Source organism: Chenopodium album, chromosome 1, assembly GCF_948465745.1.
Source record: "Chenopodium album chromosome 1, dcCheAlbu1.1, whole genome shotgun sequence".
NCBI lineage: Eukaryota > Viridiplantae > Streptophyta > Magnoliopsida > Caryophyllales > Amaranthaceae > Chenopodium > Chenopodium album.
This window is the reverse complement of record NC_137834.1, coordinates 17,723,429-17,744,694: the sequence shown is the minus strand read 5'-3', so window position 1 is coordinate 17,744,694 and position 21,266 is coordinate 17,723,429. Positions and strand designations below refer to the sequence as shown.

General features: G+C 33.8%; 1 protein-coding gene, 1 long non-coding RNA gene and 1 pseudogene across 3 annotated transcripts; 1 reads left to right on the top strand and 2 right to left on the bottom strand.

Annotated features, from left to right (window-relative positions):
* Window positions 1–3,429: 3,429 nt before the first annotated feature.
* Window positions 3,430–4,581, bottom strand: LOC145628989 (protein FAR1-RELATED SEQUENCE 5-like). The gene is made up of 2 exons (XM_081681452.1): window positions 4,120–4,581; window positions 3,430–4,065 (listed from the first exon to the last, which is right to left on the bottom strand). Exons 1-2 carry the CDS (start codon window positions 4,579–4,581, stop codon window positions 3,430–3,432), a joined length of 1,098 nt encoding a protein of 365 aa, XP_081537578.1.
* Window positions 4,582–6,451: 1,870 nt separating this feature from the next.
* LOC145569176 (uncharacterized) lies at window positions 6,452–8,003 on the bottom strand. Its single transcript, XR_014096065.1, has 2 exons — window positions 7,748–8,003; window positions 6,452–6,719 (listed from the first exon to the last, which is right to left on the bottom strand). It is a non-coding gene; the product is annotated as an uncharacterized LOC145569176 (long non-coding RNA).
* Window positions 8,004–8,294: 291 nt separating this feature from the next.
* On the top strand, window positions 8,295–12,693 carry LOC145569076 (hyperosmolality-gated Ca2+ permeable channel 4.1 pseudogene; annotated as a pseudogene). Its single transcript, XR_014096050.1, has 3 exons — window positions 8,295–11,025; window positions 11,792–12,029; window positions 12,633–12,693. The product of XR_014096050.1 is annotated as a hyperosmolality-gated Ca2+ permeable channel 4.1 pseudogene (transcript).
* Window positions 12,694–21,266: the final 8,573 nt, after the last annotated feature.

Genomic DNA, 21,266 nt, shown 5'->3' with positions numbered 1-21,266 from the left:
AGATATATCAAGGAACACTATTATGGAGTTAATAAGTTCGTTCATTTGGGTCGTCATTGTTTGTTGCTAGATATGACAAATGATCTTTGGGCTAGTTAAATAGTCCAAAGCCCAATAGAATGGATCCTATGAGGTCACACAACAAGGGTATTGGGTTAAACAAGTAAGAGGCCCATTAATGGGCCTCATGAGATTATGACATACCATGTAGAGTGTTGGGCTAGAGTAGTGTGTTTAGGATAAGGCGTTTGGGCTTGACATTGACTCTTATTTAGAGATATGATCTATAAATAAGATCCATGCCTAGGGTTGAATATAACAATGAACATTCAGTGAATTGTGAAACAAGCAACCAAGTCCCAAAAACCCTAAACACTCTCCTCACTCACAGCCCTCCCTTCTCCCCTCATGTCCGTACGTGCAGCGCCCCATCGTGGTGGCTCATGGTGTTCGTCGTGGTGGTTCGTGGTTAGCTCGTGTCTCTCTTCTCCGTTGAAGGTTGATTGAAGCGTTCAATCACGACTAACTAGCATTAGTGGAGGTTTAACTTGTGCCCGTGGACCAAGTAGAGGAATCACACTTGGGATTCTTTATTTCCCATTGTTCTTGCTCGATCGAATATGGAATCACGCTTCAAAGGTACAATTATATGTTCTTTATGTGTTATGCAGTAGATCTTGGGATTAGGTACTGTATGAATATGATTCATGTTTTTCCGCAATTAGTACCTATAAACTCCTACACTCGTATCTTCCCATTGAGTTATAATGAGAACCAAGATTATAATAACCAAATTATAATGAGAACCAAGGCTATAATAAGAACTAGGAACTAATCTAGGCTCTTAGATCATGTAATCAGACGGTCAACATGCTTCCCATGTGATTAATGATATTTTTGTAATATTTCAACTTTACAAAGTGATTTCCAGTTTCATTTCTAAAAAGTAAATGAAAAGTTAGTAAAACTAAATGAAATCAGTCATTAAGTAAATGTAATTGCCTTAAAAATTTAAAAACTAGAAAAAAGTTTCAAAATTCGCAAAATTACGAAAATAAAATCTTAAGCCTTCTACCAAGTATTGCCTTGTTTGTTGTTAGACCTTTATAGATATTGTGTCTTACTTGCATATTAGCTCCCCTCCAACCCAAATTGATGCACTAAGAACTCGTGGTTCGAACCCGCTTGTGCCCGCCTTAAGGTATCAGCCGTCACAAGCCTCGACCAACCGCACCCCGTCGCCTAAATAGGCGCGAGTAGTCTTGTGATTAATTGCCGCTTTGTGTTGCTTTGTGCTCACAAGCCCCTCTTCCACTCAAGGCTAGCGTTCTTGCCGCCAAAAGGCTAGAGCGCGCCAACGTTTCGGGGCTCAAACTCCCGGATCGTGAGATGTAATATGTTTGTCAAATTTTAAAATATATCATTATACAAAATTAGTTAGGAATTGATGTGCTTTTGTGACGATTTTCTATTTAGTAGACTTGTAATGACTAATAATAATGTTAGTGGAAATGTTCGATTTAATACATTAAAAAACATTAAAAAAAAAATAGCAAATAATAAGTGGAATGCTAAATACCGCCGTCCATTTTTATCATCATCGCCATCATTTGAAGCAAGTTGACAATTTTACCCTTAGTAAACCCTAACCCAATTTTCACCCTTATTTTTTCACCCTTATATTTTCACTCTAAAGTTAATAATTTTTTTTTATCTCAATCATCCATCTTTACCACACAACCTCCACAAACAACCAAAAGCAGGGCCACTTTAGGCAGTAGCTGCGGCGGCGGCTCTAATTGCGGTGGTGGAGGCGGCGCGGATTCAAGTACCGGCGGCAGCGGCGGCATAATGGGTGGCAAGGAGGTGTGTTTCGAGTTTCTGAATTTTTTTTTTCTGTTTCGTTTTTTTTTATTTAATGAAATGCAGGTAACCGGCGGCGAAACCCGGTTACCGCTGCTGGCAACCGGCGACCAAATCCAGTTACCGGTGCTGGTAATCGGATTTGGACTCCGGTTACCAGCAGCAGTAACCGGATTTCGCCACCGGTTACTTGCAGCGTTGAAACTTCGCGGCGGTGTAATGTGCTGCTGGTAACCGGATTTGCCCTCCGGTAACCACTGTTCACCGGATTTGACCACCGGTTTTCACGGTGACCGGATTTGGCTTTCGATTCGGTTACCAGGTTTTAAAATTTAAATTTTTTTGAATTTTTTTTTATAAAAACGTTATCATCATTCACTACCAGTTAGATTTTGCCATGTAGCACGCCTATCTTGATATCGGTCCTCCCAACCTATGTATACAGAACCAAGGAGTAGCAATAGGAGGAACCGGGAAATTATCTTCGAACTCCAATCGCACGAAATGCCACCCTAATGATAGTATGCAAAACTCCCTATACAGACTAGTGGCAGTTGATGGAGCAGTCCAAGGTAGTACAATGAGGCATGGGTAGACACTACGACCGTCCCTACCAATACCAAAACACATAACAGCGGCATTATAAAAGTTGGAAACCGGAAACAAGTCATCAATAGCAATCATCCAATGGTCCATGCCGCATCTCCCTCCAGTCCATGTGATACGGTGTATTGCTCCATCTAACTCTCCAGCAGTGTATACTTGAGAATAAATGTCGCGGTGAGCAGCAACCTCATTTGCAATCGAACGTCGAGCTAACATCCATTCATTCTGGGTTACCTATGAAGAAATCGGCAACACATCGAAATCTGCAGTTTCCATCACCAAGCGGATCACTCCACCCTTGTAAGAACGGAAGCATGAAGGCTGGAATTTTGTCCAAATATGCAAATTCCTCCAAGTTCAAATCATTCCCTACAAGTTAGGACAAATTTAGAAAAAATAACAACAACAACAACAATAGCAAAAACAATAACAATGAACCTAAAGGTGTAAAATGGGTGGTCTATGACCACCACGACGACCACCCCTACGCCCACCTCGACGGCCACAAGAACCCAAAATATGCTCAAATCGGCTACGATTACGCCTAGTAGACGTAGACCATTGGCCTGTCGGTGGCCGACCCCTTGTAGTCTCGTTGATCTCTGGATCCGTAAAATATGTCTGATCTCGGTGTAGCTCCTCAAATAGGACCCGGATGACACCCCGCACAAAGCTCGGATCACGATCTAAGACCTCATCCACCAAAGACCTAAACAAGGATGCATCCTGCCTCTGACTCCTCATCAAAAACAGGAATATCAACGCCATCACCGATCACTAAGGTCTTCAAAATGGATGGACCTGATCCAAATACAATCCAGTGCCAGCACAAATTGTTGTCCACATGGTGCACGCACATGGGAGACCATGCGTCGTCAGCAACGCACACCCACACCTATCAAACACGTCATCAGATAACTCTCTCATCCTCCTTAACTCTCCTTGTAAAATATCAAGACCTCAAAATGACAAAAAGCCGTTAAGGTGAAGTAAAGGCATAACGTTGTGCTGCGAACCCATTTGCCGTCTCGAGTCCTCTAATTGGTGACGAATCTCGATCAGCATACCCTCAATGTTGCTATGCACACGGCGGAAGATAGTGTCTAACGCTCTCGTAGAACTATCGAACCATTGTTTAAGCACGGAATGTTGGCTCTCTACTCTACATGTGTTGACGTTGCCGAAATGCATAACCAAATTCGTCCAACAACGTACGAATTTCTCCTTGTGGACCAACCATTGCTCCTCAACGTATTTCACCAGTGGTGGGTTCGATGCTCCCCATGTCGCTTTCATAGTTTGCAACTCTAATTCATACTCGGCAACAGTGGTCGAACACATTACTCTTCTATTTCTACCATTTCGAAATCTCTCGGCCATCACCATATCCTTCCCACATAAATAGTGCGCCCTTGCCAACACATCCTTGTTAATGTGCCACCCGCATAGTAAATGCGCGCAGTCTGGGAAGACTTCTTTCAATGCCTTCATTAACCCCAACTCACAATCAGTTACAAAAACTTTTGGAGCCACCTCATATCCAATGTACAACTTTAATATTTCCAAAACCCACTTGTAGCTATCATAAGTTTCACTCTTCAATATAGCATATCCGATCAGAAAGTTTTAGTTTGTAGGCATGACACCAACGAGCTCGAAGAATGGCATGTTATATCTGTTCGTCTTGTAAGTAGAATCCATCCCAATGACATGTGGATATGTACGTAGCATATTGGCCATCTCTGGGTGGGCCAAAAAAGCATGGGTGATAGCACGGTTATCCGGGTCGACATTTATCCAAGTGACATACTTGTGCTCATTTGCCAAGTGAACAAATTGGTGGGCAACATCTCGACCTTCACAAGCATCTAGCCGAACACGACTTCTCACATTGTAGATATGTCTCTTGTTAGGGTTCTCGTTCGGGAACTTCTCTTTCACGGCTGCCATAATGTGACGGGGCTTGGCTGCAGCAGAAGTCATGTCGATAACAAGTGCTTTTGCAGCTGGACTAAGACCACTAACTTGTCGGTGACCCTCTTGATATACCATGAGAGGATGGTTATGCATGCCTTTTAAACCCTTTCTTGATATAAGGACCCATCCTTCCATTGCATGTCCCTCAAACATCGAGCCGAGATTTGAAACGTACATTTACAACCCTTACTCTTCGTGTTCTTGCGTATAGCATTCTCTCTATCCCGATTTTCCCCTCTGTTCCTCTCCCCTCGATCACATTTCATATAATTAATTGGAAGCCCGTTTCTCTGTTTTCTTATACGATGAATTTGTTAAAAAAAATTCTAATGGAGTGGCAATCTCTCTTGCCCAATCAAGAGTTGCTTCGTAGGTTGGGAATACTTCTCTAGTCTGAAAATGCGGACTATAATCAACACCATCACCGTCGTAGTCCGGTAATGACGCCTGATACAAATAATTATTTTTTTAATTAATAATAACATTGATTATTTAATATTAATAACAATAATTTTTAAAAAAAATATTGGTTAACCGGAATCCATGGTAACCGGATTTGATTTCCGGTTACCGTGGACGGTAACCGGAGATCAAATCCGGTTACCGTGATATCCACCAACAGTTATGCACGGTAACCGGAGGCCAAATCCGATTACTGTGACAATAATCGGAGACAAAACCCAGTTACCGCAACGGTTAACCAGTTTTTGTCTCCGGTTGACGACGTCAGTCGGTTTGTCCGATCAATATTTCGAATCACAACAACCGGAGAAAAAGTCATACCTGTTCTAAACGTGAGGGTGGCGTCAACGGTTTATTCTCCGTCGAGCCACCACGATCACTATCCATTTATCGTCGACTTTTACCGTCGTTGTGGCTGTCCGGTGTAGAAGGTGGTGGTTGAGATGGTTGTTTTTGATTAGAGAAAGAAAATGAGATAAAAAAAAGTTACTAAGGGCAGATTTGTCGGTTTTCTTGAAATGATGGCGGTGGCGATAAATTTGGACGGCGGTATTTAACAACCCCCAATAATAATTAAATAAAATAAATGTTCAAAGCCCTTGGGTTGACCGGAATTAAAAATTTTGGGCAAGCGTTAAACATTTCTTGACTTGTAACCTGTCCGAGATGACTCATGACTCGACCCTAATTGACAGGTCTACATAGTAACAAAATTCTATTAGAGTGTGAAGTACATTATTTTAACCGATAGTATATAGTATAATTGGATGTTTTACGCTTTGAGATACTTCCTTCGCTCCAAAAATTTTATGATATAAAAAATAAATTTATATGATAGTTTTTGAGAATTATAATCTAATAATTTATTTGAATAAAATTATAATTCAATTTGTACTTTAAAATATTGGTATTTTATCGAAAATAAAACTCCAAGCTAACAATTTTCTCCTAAAATTCTATCCAAATTTGATAAAAATAGAATTCTAAACTAATTTTTTTTTATCTTACGAAGTCTATTTAGATATATCCAACGTGGCGCGACACTTAGGGAAAAGTTGGAATGTCAAGTGTCGCTGGCTCGTGACCTGACTAAAAGTTTAGTCAATTGGTCTTGACTGCACTCTAGTGCAGCCAAGATAGCTACAACAAGTGAGGCCCAAAACGCGCGGTCCAAATAAAAAATGAACATTTAGTTAAAAAATATGAACATGAAAAAAAAATGAACATTTAATAACAAAAAATGAACACGTTAAAAAATGAACATTTTGATACTAAAAAGTGAACATGTTATAAGGAAATGAGCATTTATTAAAATGAATCTGATTATCATAAAATCATAAATTTGCTAGACCATGACCTTAAAAATGAACATTTAGTTAGAAAAATGAACACATAAAAAAAAAAAAAATCCAGTAATAAAAATGAACACGTAAAAAAATGAACATTCAGTAATAAAAAGTGAACATGTCAAAAAAAAGAAATGAACATTTAGTATATTAGAAATGAACCTTTATCATACAACCATAAAATTGGGATTATATACATCGGAAATTCTCCAACTTAAAGGCAAATTCATTGTACATATCATATACTTCTTCATTACTTCTTACTTGTTTCTTCACTAATTCAGAGTCTTTGTCTTCTACAAATACAATTAATCTGTACTCACTAAAATATACCAAATAATCAGAATTTTCATAATCATCAAAACATATGTTCATAATAATTCATATGCTTCTTCATCACTTATTACTTGTTTCTTCACTAATTCAGATTCTTTGCCTTCCACGAATACAATTGATCTGTACTCACTAAAATATAACAAATAACAACAAATAATCAAAATTTTCAATCATAATCATCACAACATATGTTCATAATCATCACATTATATGTTCAAAATGATTATTTAGAATGTTCATAATGTATAATCATTAATATGATAGTTAAAAATATAAATTGTCACTCTATATATCATTTGCGTTCATAATCAATAACAGATATGTTCGTAATAAAAAATAACGAAACATATATGTTCATAATAAATATGGAAATTGATCATAGTTTCAACACTAAATGTTCAAATAATTCAACTTTCAACCTAATGAAATGAACATTTCATAAAAATATATACACTTTAAAAAATGAACAATTAGTATTAAAAAATAAAAATGTACAAAAATGAACATGTAAAAAAATGTTATGAACATTTAGGATATTAAAAAATGAACATGATTTTCATATAGGTTCAAATTCATTGTATATAATTATTAACGAAAAAAATAAAGATATAATAAATTGTTGAAATATGTTCAATTTTTATGTACTAAATGTTCATTTTCAATGTACTAAAAGTTCATTTTCTACTAGATGTTCATTTTTAAATTACTACGTGTTCATTTTTTTTTTTACAGAAATTATACCCAAGTTCGATCGTAATTATTTTAACTCCAAAAAAGTTGAATATAATCAAATTAATCTTGATTCATCATAGAGAAAATAATTATTGATTTTTTCTTCAAAAACAATAATAATTATTTATTTTCCATAGAAAAAATAGTTATTGAGTTGTAACATGATTGAGAATCTAAAAACCACCAACAAAAGAGAGAGAAAGAATACCAAGAATTAAATTATTTTCAAAAAAAAAAAAAAATAAGCAATTCAATTACTATTCACATCAAAATCAGAATACCAAGAATTAAAATTAAATCATAAAATCAAAAACCAATTTATCAAGAGTATATTGAAACTCATCAAATTATAAATTCAAAAACAATTATAAACTCATCCAAAGTCTAACTTAATTAAATTAATTGTAAACAACACAAAAACTTACCTTCATTGATGATCTCATTAAGATTAACAACCAAATCCATAGTGTTGCATATAACAAAGGAGAGAGAAAATGTCAAATGACAAAGAAGAAAGAGGAGAGAGAGAATTTTGAATGGAAGATGGGAGAGAGGAGAGAGAAAATTGAGATCAAAATTATTATTATGAAAAGTGAAGAAAGAGAATCATAAAAAATGAAACTTGAAGAAGAAGATGAATTAAGTTTGTGTTTCATTTAATGGAGGCTGCGTTTTGCCTTGATGTAGCTATCTTGGATGCATTAGAATGCAGCCAAAAATTTGTAAAGTTTAGATTCATACATTAGTTATATGATATGATTGAATGATATTCAATTATTATAATTTTTACTTATTTATGATTAAAGATATTATCATTAAATTGACAATTTAACATAGGTGCATAATAAAATTATTTTCTCAAGGTGAATTGAACAACTTCAAGCAACATCAATGGGGCCCAAATTTGTTTGAGTTAGCTTTATACCTGCTATGCACTCCGTATTTGTAATTACTCGTAAATCTGCAGTCAGATTAGATTAGCAACACAAACATATTTGTTCACCTCCTTTCCTCATCTAGCATCTCCCTCTGACTCTCCCATCTTCTTTCCTCTAATTCAATCAAATTCCCCAACCCCTAATTTCTCTCTCCTTAATTCCCAATTCTACTACTTCTTCAATCAATCTAATGATTCCCTCTTTTCTTCTTCCCCAATTTAAACTCTAATTCCTTTTCCACTCTCTCTCCTCCCCCAATTCATCATTCTTGGGAGGAGAGAAGCTTTCAACAATGGCGGAAATCTCACCCTCTTTACCTCCTCCAACCTTTGACGACTTCACATGGTACGGCAACATCCAGTACCTTCTCAACATCTCCGCAATCGGAGCTCTTTCATGTCTGTGCATCTTCCTTCTTGTTAAGCTTCGCAGCGATCACCGCCGTATTCCCGGCCCTTTCTCTCTCCTGTCGAAACTCCTCGCTGTTTGGCACGCCACTGCGCGCGAGATCGCGCTCCATTGCGGCGCTGATGCGTCGCAATTCCTCGTGATCGAAGGCGGTACCTTTGCCACCCTCTCTGCTACTTCTGTTGTTGCTTTGTTTGCGGTTTTGCTCAATATCTATGCAGGGAATGCGGCGATGGATGATGTTTTCTCGAAAACGACGATTACCCATATTGCGAAAGGTTCGTTTCCTTTGTGGTTTCATTTTGTTTTCATGGTTTGTATTGTATATTTGGTGCATAGAGGTGTTTTTAAGGTTGAGGAATGGTTGAAATTCACTAGGTTTAGAGATAGTAATGGAAATCCTAGTGACCCTAGTGCGATTTCGAGTGCGATTTTTACTATTATGGTGCAGGGTGTGCCTAAGAGTTTGGCTACTGATAAGACTCCCTTTGAGGAGTATTTCCAGTCTAAGTATCCTGGGAAGGTTTATAGGGTGATTGTTCCTATGGATTTGTCGAATTTGGATGATTTGGTGGAGGATGTGGTTAGGGTTAGGGATGATATTTCCAAGTTGGTGGCAAAGATGGATGCTCGTTTCGTGTATGGTGAGGACGAAGAGGAGGGTGAGTATATGGGATATTATGAGGGAGGGGATGGTGTTTGGGGGAAGGTGAAGGGGGTGTTGGGGGAGGTGTGTGATAGATTGGGTTGGACCGATGAGAAGAGGTTGAGGAGGTTGCAGGAGTTGAGAGCTGATCTCGAGACTCAGGTGGCTGCGTATAAGGAAGGCGCAGGACCAGGAGCAGGGGTTGCTTTTGTGGTTTTCAAGGATGTGTATACTGCAAACAAGGCTGTTCAGGATTTTGGGACGGAGAAGCGAATGAGGATTGGGAGGTTCTTTTCGTTAACCGAGTTGCAGCTGCAAAGGAGTCAGTGGAGAGTGGAACGAGCGCCTTTGGCAACTGATATATATTGGCGTCATTTAGGTTCAACAAAAGTATCATTGAAATTGCGGAGGGTTATTGTGAATACCCTTTTGTTATTGATGCTCTTGTTCTTCAGCTCCCCTCTTGCTGTGATATCTGCTTTACAGAGGGCTGGAAGGATTATCAATGCAGAAGCCATGGATAATGCTGAATCATGGTTATCTTGGCTGCAAAGCTCAAGTTGGATCGCAGCAATATTTCTTCAGTTCTTGCCTAATGTGCTTGTGTTTGTGAGCATGTATATACTTATCCCAGCAGCTTTGTCCTATCTCTCCAAGTTTGAAAAGCACCTTACTGTTTCAGGGGAACAAAGGGCAGCACTGATCAAAATGGTTTGCTTCTTTTTGGTAAACCTAATAGTTTTAAGGGGTTTGGTTGAGTCTTCTCTTGAGAGCACAATCCTGAGCATGGGGCGATGTTACTTGGACGGGGAAGATTGCAAGAGGATTGAGCAGTATATGAGTGCTTCCTTTTTGGCTAAATCATGCCTTTCGTCACTTGCATTTCTGATTACTTGCACTTTCCTGGGTATATCTGTTGATTTACTTACGCCAATTCCATGGATAAAGAGGAATCTGCAAAAGTTTCGTAAGAATGACATGCTTCAACTAGTACCTGAACACACTGAAGACTATCCACTAGATTCTGATGTAATTGATACCCTTCGCAGACCTTTGATCTCCGAAGAAGAATTTGAGCCTGCAGTTAGAAATGGTGGAAGGTTGAATGTGATTGATTTACAGGGACATGATCTCTCTGTCTATCCAGTTAGTGGAGCTTCACCCATGCCTAAGCAAAACTTTGATTTTGCTCTGTATTATGCTTTTAACCTCACCATTTTTGCCCTTACAATGATCTACTCCTCATTTGCTCCCCTTGTGGTTCCAGTTGGTGCTATTTACTTTGGTTACAGGTACATGGTCGATAAGTACAACTTCTTATTTGTGTACCGAGTTCGGGGTTTTCCTGCTGGTAACGATGGAAAACTGATGGATACAGTATTATCAATCATGCGCTTCTGTGTGGATCTTTATCTGATCTCTATGCTCATCTTCTTTTCAATCCACGGGGACTTGATGAAGCTACAAGCAATATTCACGCTAGGTGTGTTGGTGATGTATAAACTGTTACCATCAGTAAGCGATGGCTTTCAGCCTGCCATCTTACAAGATGTGCAGACTGTTGATCGTGTTTTGGAAGGGCCGATTGATTATGAGGTGTTCTCACAACCTAGGTTTGATTGGGATACAATTTATAGTTGATACGAGGTTTCTACACTTGCAGATTGAATTCCTCTTGTTCATAATGTATAAATCTGTCATGGGTTTGCAAGTGAGTACACGGTTACTACTTTTTTGGTTCATGTACATAATTCTAATTGCTTATATTTAGATATATTCTTTTTACTTCAGTGATTCAGTCGTGCATACATTTCTTTGTTTTCTGTATTTGCTTTCTGTCATTTGCCCCCTTTAGAATTTCACATGCGCAAAAAAAAAAAAAAAAAAAGGTTCTAGGAGAGAAGATTATCCCGAGTCATTGGATTGAAAGAAAAGAAAGAAAAACACCGTATATTGTTAAACTCCGCCCATAAGGCAGTAAGCCAGTAACTAGATCGTCCAGTTACTAGAGAGGATCTCGGTCTTTTCACTAATTCCGAAATGCATTGGATCTGTTTTGGGTAATCAGGGATTGCAAACCCACCCATGTGAGATATGAAGAAACTGGCTGTCAGATGATTTTTTCTGTAATCTAAGGTGGCTGAGACATTAAAACTGCGAATTTATTCATGAGATTCATGTGCAGAACGAGTTATAATATACTTATTTCTAAGTGTGAAAAAGATGAAAAAGAAAATGAATAGAAGAGAAAAGAAAACAGAAGTTTCCTACTATAAATGAGGATTTGGTCAATGCTTCTCCCTAAATCCACTCTCAACCAAGCAAAACATTCTACTCTTGTTGCTTTAAGAGACCATTATGGCCCAACTCCTACTAATTCCATACTTATAAAGCATAATTATCTCTCTAAAATGTGGCTAATTTTAAACTTTGACACTCCTGTTTATATATGCCACATGAATGTCTTGTGAATAAAGGAGTTAAGTGGCATATAAAGTCATCACCACGACGTTTTCGAGCTTCTTGAGGTGTGTTAAATTTTCAGAGGAGATCAAAGAGAATGAGAGGTAAAGTTACGAAGAACAGTCTAAGGGATTCAATTGAGTCAGAGCAGTCAAATGGCGGAAGCAAGAACCGACCTGTTTGTCCGAAGCCACGTCGCCCTGTTACCGCCATCCCTGAAGTTCTCAAGCCTCCTAGATGCACCAAGAACAGGTTTATATCTATAATTCTCCATGTTTCGTTTGTTTATATACATAAGATGCCCTGTTCACGTCAAAATAAGATTTCTCATCCAATTTTAGGTTTTTATGAGGATTTCTCACATATGATTTAAACATTTTGTGATCACGAAGTATATTAATAGTGATTCGAAAATTTGACATAATATGATGAACGTAAGTTTCCGTTTTCTTTAATGATTTCTTAGCAAATGATTTCGAACCTAAGCTTTCTTAAAATACTAATCCTACACAAATAAATGAAATAATCCTAAAAGAGTAATTAAAGTTTTATAAACTCTGTATATCCAAAACTTTAATTAAGGGCATCAAGGGGGTGATTAGAATTTAGAATTCTTAATACTAGTAGATAAATTAAAGAAGTTAACAGATAAAGAAACTATTTTTATTTATTGGAAGATATTGTAATAAATTTCGAATTTTATTTACTACCATAATGACCTACTATAACACTTTTGAAGATCTTATAACTCACATGAATTCTTAGGTCCAAATATGATTGTGCTTTCATAACTGTTAATCTTTTCTCAGCCCAAAAAAAGGGTAAAAGTTTCTTAGTTCTTATGTTGCATTATAGGCAAACAAATCAGCCAAATAGTGATGGAAGGAACACAATTTTGAGCTTGCTGGAAGAAAAGGTTAGCAATCTATTAACCTATACTAAAAGCAAATCCTTCCATGACACTTGTCATGACCTTGTGAAAAAATTTCCCGCCTATCACTAGCCGTGCATTGCACGGGATTTTAACCTAGTTAATGAATATTATCGAGTAATTAGTATTCTAAATTATACCATATCATATCATGTTTAATTACATTTTTGCAGAGGTTAACTGAAGGATATGCATCTACTTGTGGTGGTTGTTCTCCATCCTATTCCGGATCTCCACCAGGAAGAACGGGTAACCCAATTATCCATGATGTACAGTTCATCCATCAAATGGAGCTTTTCTCTCCTTTGTACAATGCTCTCTGAAAATAAAAAAGTCGGATTCAACTCTCTAGCCTCACCAAAGCGAACGACATTTGTACCATGATTTTGTTAGGGTAAATAAGAGCAACTCCAATGGTAAGCTAATTGTGAAATTAGCTTGCCATGCCACCTAAGATTGCAAAGCTAATCTACCTTGTAGCTAATTAATCCCACAATGGTTAAGCTAATTTTCAATAATTTTTTTTATTTATTTAATTTTTTTTAATTCCCACAATTTGCTAAGCTAATTAGCTTAGCTAAGCGAATAGCTTTGCCCAGCTAATTTGGTAATGCAATTCCAATGGTTAAGCTAATTATTTATTAGTTTCATAAATTGCAAGCTAGTCCTAATTTTACACTGTTGGAGTTGCTCTAATATAGATAGTCACACACAAAAGTGATGCGTGTAGATGTGATTTGATCTCACATTTTAAGTATTACACTCTAAAGTTAATACTCGGCAAGGTAAAATGGTAAATAATTAGTAGAACAAGAAACTATTGTATTCTTGTAGTTTTATGATGAAGCTAATTTTTTATGTATGTATATACAAAGTATATAATAAAGTTAATAAACTTTTTTTAGATTATGCATGTGTTTTTTTATTTGTATAGTTGAGAAAATATATAGTAATTTCTGGAATGTTTTGCAAACTGCAATTTATAACATAGCACAACCAAAACTGAGTATCATGTCGATCAAGAATTAATCTGCAGTAAACAAATTAAACAAAAAATTGGACAAAATTTGAGATGGGAGTAAAACAGTCAACTTTAAAGGCAACCAAATATGAAGTAACTTTTTTTTTACAGTAACTAAATTAAACACATAGACGATTTCAAAAAATAAAAAAAAAAAAATAAAAAAATATATATATATATATATATATATATATATATATATATAGACAACTTTGAAGAAGGGAAGATAACCCAGGTGTTACAGTAATAAGCCCTGCTTGACCTTTGCATTGAGCCCAACCATAGCTCTTTCAAACAAACTCCTTCGTCGTAAATAAGGATGTCAATGGGACGGATGTTGGCCTTCTCATCTCCATTCCCACCTAAAATCTTCATCCCCAACCCTGCAGCGGGTCCAAAATCCATCCCTATCCTTGCACCGTCGGATACAATTTCAAAACCATCGATTGCCACCCCACCCCGGCCCGCACTTGGATATCCATCCCCACTAAATCCCCACCTAAGACCCGCCTAATCTCCACCCTTTTTAATATTACACACTTTTTTTTAGTTATAATTATACACAATCCAACATAATTAATATAGATTCCAAAATAAAGAATAAGGCCCTGTTTGATTCACCTAAATTTGGCTAAACTGAAATTATTTTTACTGAATTGAACTTTTTTTTATTGAACTGAACTTAATTTTACTGAACTGAAATTATTTTTACTGAACTTAAATTATTTTTACTAAACTGAAATTATTTTTTATTGATTTTCTATTATAATTCTTCTTTAAGAAAACTGAATTTTACTGAACTGAACTTATTTTTACTGAACTGAAATTATTTTTACTGAATTGAAATTAATTTTACTGAACTGAACTTATTTTTACTTAACTGAAATTATTTTTACTTAATATTTTTTTTAAAGTGAAGAGAACAGGGCCTAATTGTTAATATTACACACTTTTTTTTAGTTATAATATTAGTTTACTACAAACTATAATATCAACTATTTTATTTTACATTTTTTTTATATTAAAAATAGTATAAAAGTATATATTGTTTAAAATGTGTGTGTGTGAGACGGGTACGAAATGAGGCGGGAATGGGGGTACAATATAAAATTCACCCCTGTCCCATCACCTGGCCTATGGGCTATGGCGGGTATGATTTTTATCCCATGGGACTGGGATGGGGTGGGTCTCCTACTTCACCCGCCCCACTAACATCCCTAATCGTAAAGATCTAAAATCAGGATGTTAAAATTTAAAATCGTATAATTATAAAAACTAAACATCAAATCAGAAATACAACTTAAAGGGGATTGAATCAAAGTTGCAATATAAGGATCACTGCTATAAGTATTAAGATTATTTATTTATTTATTTATTTTTTGAATAAATAAGAATCAAAGTTATGAGTTGATTATGTAGAGCAACTTTGGCAATGAAATAGATATGAAAGCTGAAAATACTCTAGTAGCGTGGATTGTGACGAGGACAAACATGAGCGTAAACAATTATTTCAGCTTAGAATAATGAAGGAAAATATAGAAATCATGAGCACAAGAAAAAAAAAATTAAATAAATAAATAAAACAATGTTAGGCCTGTTCATTCACCTTAAAAAAAATAATATTCAGTAAAATTGATTTCAATTTAGTAAAAATAAGTTTAGTTTAGTAAAAATAAGTTTAGTTTAGTAAAAATAATTTCAGTTTAGTAAAATTTAGTAAATATAAAGAAGAAATAAAATAGAGATTTATTAAAATTAATTTCAGTTCAACAAAAATAATTTCAGTTCAGTAAAAATAATTTAATTTCAGCAAAATTAATTTAATTTCAGTAAAAATAAGTTTAATTCAATAAAAATAAGGTGAAGTGAATGGGGCCTTAGATCAATTAATCTTAGATAAAAAAATTTAAATCAATTCTATAACGGTTTGGACTTTCCAAAATTACTCATTATTTCCTATTCCGTCTTATTTAGCTCCACAATACCAATTAGATAGATTCTTTGCCTCGATATTTTATACGAGTAGTAATAATATAAAGATATCTTAATTACTTTCTACTTGATCATTAACACAAACTAACAAGATAGAATTTTTATAAATTTCATAAACTAAAGTGGTATTCTATTAGGATTGGGAAACACCATAATACGAATTATGTTATACGAGTACTATAAATATCTAATACGAAGTATTACATACATAAAAATTCAAGAAATTAACACAATTTACACAAGTATATAAATTTATACATTAGTCATCAATTCATCACTAGCCTTTTCTTCAACGTAAACACCTTTGAGGTACGTGTATGTCCCCTCTACTGTTGATTTTTTTTCCCTTGACATTGTTCATATCTTTTAACTTAAAATATGAAGATCATAACTTTTGTGAAAAAAGTTAAGAACATTCTCAATCATATAATTTGTATAATACTTAGATGAAGTTTTTTATGATCATTGATCAATAAATAAGAGTTTTTATTTTAATTTTATTTTTGATACTTGAGGAATATCAAATAAGACAGACAAATTATTTTGTTTTCTACAAAAAAAAAAAAAAAAAAAAAATTATAATCACCAAAAATAGAGCTAGAAAATACGTGTATAAACATGGTAAATTGTGGTGAATGTCTTGATTAGCATTGTCAAGTTGTGGAAGTGTATAAAGTATGAACTCATCTCTATAAAACCTAGCCTAATTAACGTATGGATTATTAAGTTATTATCAACCCTATTTCATTAAAAAAAAAAATTTCAGTTAGGGTTCCTCATGCATGTACAATACCTAAAAATTTGTGAAAGTTAAATCTAACTAAAAAATCACACGATAACTAAATCCAGCTTAAATAGTAGTTAGCAATAAAATTAAAAATACTCTAAGATCTTAAGATAAAATTTCAATTTTCGTCCTAAGTTGTGTAGCTATATGCCAATATACGAAGGATAGGATTATTTGGCTACATACCTTGTACACTTTTTAATTTTTTCTATTTTTTTTTCTCTGTAGTTAATACAATTGTAAGATAAGTAGATAGCTAAAATCATATTATAGCAAAAGTGGTAAGGTAGAAGCTCTATCTTTAAAGAGAAAACATATTTACAATTAGACTTTTTTATTTTTATTTTAATAAATTACGGAATTTAGCCCTAGAGGCTAAGCTTTTAAAAGTAAAATCTCACAATTTTGATTTTTTCTTTGTTGGTAAATAAATTTGAATCCTTTTATATTCATTTTATTTTCTTTCTTTTCTTTACTATTTATACGTATTACGTAATTGGTGAGGGTTGAAAAATTATGTACAAAATTTGAGCTTTAAACAACAAATTAAAAAAAAAAAAAATGAAGTTATTACTGGTGTTTATTTGTCAGTAACTTTTTTAATTTTTTTTTTTTTGGTGTATCAGAATTAATATTTTGTAATGGAGCTTCGAAAGAATACGACCATCTTTTTCATATTTCTTTTAATGGTGCTTGGAAATGCCAATGCAAGAACACTTCGGTACGTTACTTTGTTTATTTTCATGATAATAATAATTGTTAAGCTTAATTGTCACTGCATGTGTCCAAAAAAATTTGTCTAAAAATTTGTTTTATTTGGACCTCGTGGCAAGCCTGAATATCTATATTGAAAAAAAAAAAAAAAATTCTCTACATAATTTTACCTACATTATTCTACCTCTTCAATTAGCAATTTTTATTTATGTTGTTTCTTATTATTTAATGCAGTGATATGCCGAAGAAAATCAATGATAATGGAGGAACAAAAGACGTTGCCAAACCCGTTACATTAAGCATCAATGAACAATATGTACGTCATAATATCTATATCTATTTTTTTTTTCCGTCTTTGGTCAACTAATTTACGTTAAAACTATTTTAATTTTTAGTTTTTTACTATTTTTTACGCCAAAAATTAAAAAATAAAGATATAAAAGAGACAAATAACATAATAATACTTAATTTCAAATATAAACTTTTGTATGTATTATAAGGATTCGTTTACTTCACCTTATTTTTGCTAAATTAAAATAAATTTTATTTAATTGAAATTATTTTTGCTGAATTTAAATTATTTGTACTGATCTAAATTTAATTTTACTGGACTAAAATTAATTTTGCTGAACTAAAATTATTTTTACTGATTTTCTACTATATTTCTTCTTTATAGTTGCTGAATTTTATTAAATTGAAATTATTTTTATTGAATTGAACTTATTTTTAATGAAGTGAATTTATTTTTATATTACATTAATCTGTATTCTAATTTAATATTGTTATTGATTTAGGCTATTATGAATAACGGAATTGTAGAAGTAACTCTAACGATTCCGGAAGGACACGTGGCTGGAATTCAGTACGGTGGAATGAAAAATGTACTGGATTCCAGTCGCAAAGTAAGCAGTAGAGGGTGAGTTTAATTTTCGCAAATAATTTTCAATAATATTGTAATTTCATAATTTTCATAATTTTTAATTACATTGGAATTATTTGATATACATTTCAGGTATTGGGATATTTTTTGGACAATGAAAGATTTCAACGGAGAGGATTGGTAAGCTTAACTACACTAATAATTGATTGACTTATTATTTTCACAATAATATATATATTTTTTTCATTTATGCAAAATCACAGTTTTGAAATAATATATTTTTAAGATGAAATATTACGATTGTTGAATAGACAGCGGAATGAATTTAATGATGTAGAGATTGAATAGTATAAATTAATAGATTTAAAGTCAAGATGAATAGTAGAAAGAAAATGGACCCAAGACACCAACGAGTACTTGAAAGGTTGAGTGGTACAAGCATAATCGTAAAGGAGTATTACAAAATAAGAATAATGGAGTAGAGAAGGTAGATAATTTACAAGGAGGGTAGATAGAGAGGAAGAGTGGTGTATAGATATGGCTTCTTGTGTGTATGTCTTGGTTGAATGCCCATGACCAATATTTATGGTTGAAGACGGAGGCTTGGAAGAAATGTCCGGAAAATTCCAAAGCTTTCTTCATAATACAAGTAGTTATAATATTCTAGAATGCTCACAAGCCATATTTCTAATTGCTTCCCATGTCAAGAATTCTTTAGAATATTTAAATAGATAATTTTAGAGAAAACATAAACAAATACATATTAACCTTTGTTTGATTTTTTTGGAAATTTTAAGAATATACACAAATACTCCACCAAATAATTTTTAGTACACAAAATTTCATATACTATTATACTCGTATTTAGAGGTGCTTTTGAGAATGTAGGAGCATAGGCAAAAAAAAACAAAAAAATAAAAACAACGTAGGAGCTCTTTCATACAAGCATTGGAAATTTCATTTTTCCTTTTTTTTTAATCCAACCGGAGTAATAGCAGTGATAACAAGGTCAAAGAGTCACATAGATATGCCCAATACCTCTACCCAGTATGAGGATCGGTATCCCTGAGAGGAGCAAAGTGAAAAGGTAGGGATTTAGAGTATATTGATATGTTATTCCCTACATTCCATGATTTTTTAATTTTGAATATTAATTTTTCTATATATTCATCAATTGATAAAATAATTATAGAAAAAATTATTTTGAGTAACCAACCCAAAAATATTTTACATATTATTATTCAAATTTCATTCATATATAATTGAAAAATGTAATAAAAAAAGGTTGATGATTAAGTAGGTTAGAAAGTCAGAACAATGCATGTATTATACAACGAAGGTTTGGAGTAGTGTATATGATGTGCTTAGCTATAACAAAAGATTTACAAATCAAATTCTCATAATTATTTGATGATGCAGGTTACATATGGAAAATTTCAAAGTAATAACGCAAGATGACGATAAAGTAGAACTTTCGTTTTCAACACAATGGAATGGAGGTCAAAATTCAATTCCAATCAATATAGACAAGAGGTATACGGATTAATGCTTAAAAAAAAAAAAAAAAAAAAAAAAAAAAAAAAAGAAATTGTTTGTTTTTGATTTCGTAATTTAGAACTTTAAACTTATCAAATGTGTAATTGATAACTAAAAACTACGGTTTTTTCACCATATACCCTTGAGGTTTTTTTTTTTTTTTTTTTTTTTTTTTTTTTTTTTTTTCTTAATTTATTTATTCCATAAGCGGAATTCGGTTAATTATGCTTCAAAACCTCTTTAGATCTCTCTTCCATCCTTAAAACCACTCCTCTTTTTTCGCCAACCCTTGAAACCACTCCAAATCTCCACAATCATATTAATATGATTGAGTTTGAGGATGAGAAAGGAAATTTGGGTTTTTTTAGGGTGGGAAAAAGGAATGTGGGTGATTTTGGGGATAGAGAAATGTATTTTGGGGGGTTTGAGTCATAATTAACTCTAATGGCCGATGAATTTAACAATCGTTAGTCATCAAGGGTGTGAAGTGTATTTTTTGAAAACTCGAGGTATATAATGAATTTAAAAAAAATTCAGGGGTATATAGTGAATAAGCAAAAAAAATCAAAGATATTTGGTGAAAAAACTATAAGAACTACTCTATGTGGTTTCCAAAAATTGACAAAGTATTAGCAATACTAATTATGTGTAATACTCGGATATTTTAGATTTGTAATGCTTCGAGGGTCATCCGGCTTATACAATTATGTCGTCTTAGATCATGATCAAAGTTTTCCCGCTACAAAACTTTCTCAAATAAGAGTAGCCTACAAACTTCCAGACAAGTAAGAAGATTAAATTCATTTTCTTAATCACTAATTTAAACAAGTAATTTGTTGCATTCTCCCTAATCACAATTATATTTTTTTGGTTATAGGTTCAATTACATGGTTATTTCAGACGACATACAAAAATTCATGCCAATGGAACAAGATTACAAGAATGGTCAACCTCTTGCTTACAGAGAAGCCATTATGTGGACAAATAGTTCTGATCCAACGTCAAAAACTGCGGTACATATATACTGTTGTTGGTATATACAATATATAAATTTTTATACTACCTCCATTAATTGTTATGTGCAACTTTGGGGTATTATTTGTGATAAAAAATATTCCAAAGTTGCATATAACACTTAACGGAGGTAGTATGATTTTGAGAATTATGGTTAATTAATATCTTATCTAATTAATCAGGTCGAGGACAAATATCAGTACTCACAAGACATGAAAGATCAACAAGTACATGGATGGATATCCTCTGGCGAATTTCCGGTTGGATTTTGGCTCATCAAAGCGAGTACTGAGTTTTATTCAGCTGGTCCTTTCAAGCAAGAGCTTACTTCTCATATGGGTCCAATTAGCCTTATTGTATGTACACAAATCTTTGTACATAATAACAAACAAAAATACAAAGTTTATGATATTATTAACTTGGGTTATTAACTAATTGTTGATTATTTTCAGGACTTTTTCAGTGGACATTATGCTGGCCAAAATTTCCTATTATCAGTTCAGGATGGAGAACGTTGGCAAAAGGTTATCGGCCCTTATTTTGTTTACTTGAACAAAGCATCTACCTTGAATGATCCTTTTGCACAACTTTGGAGCGATGCAAAACAACAGGTA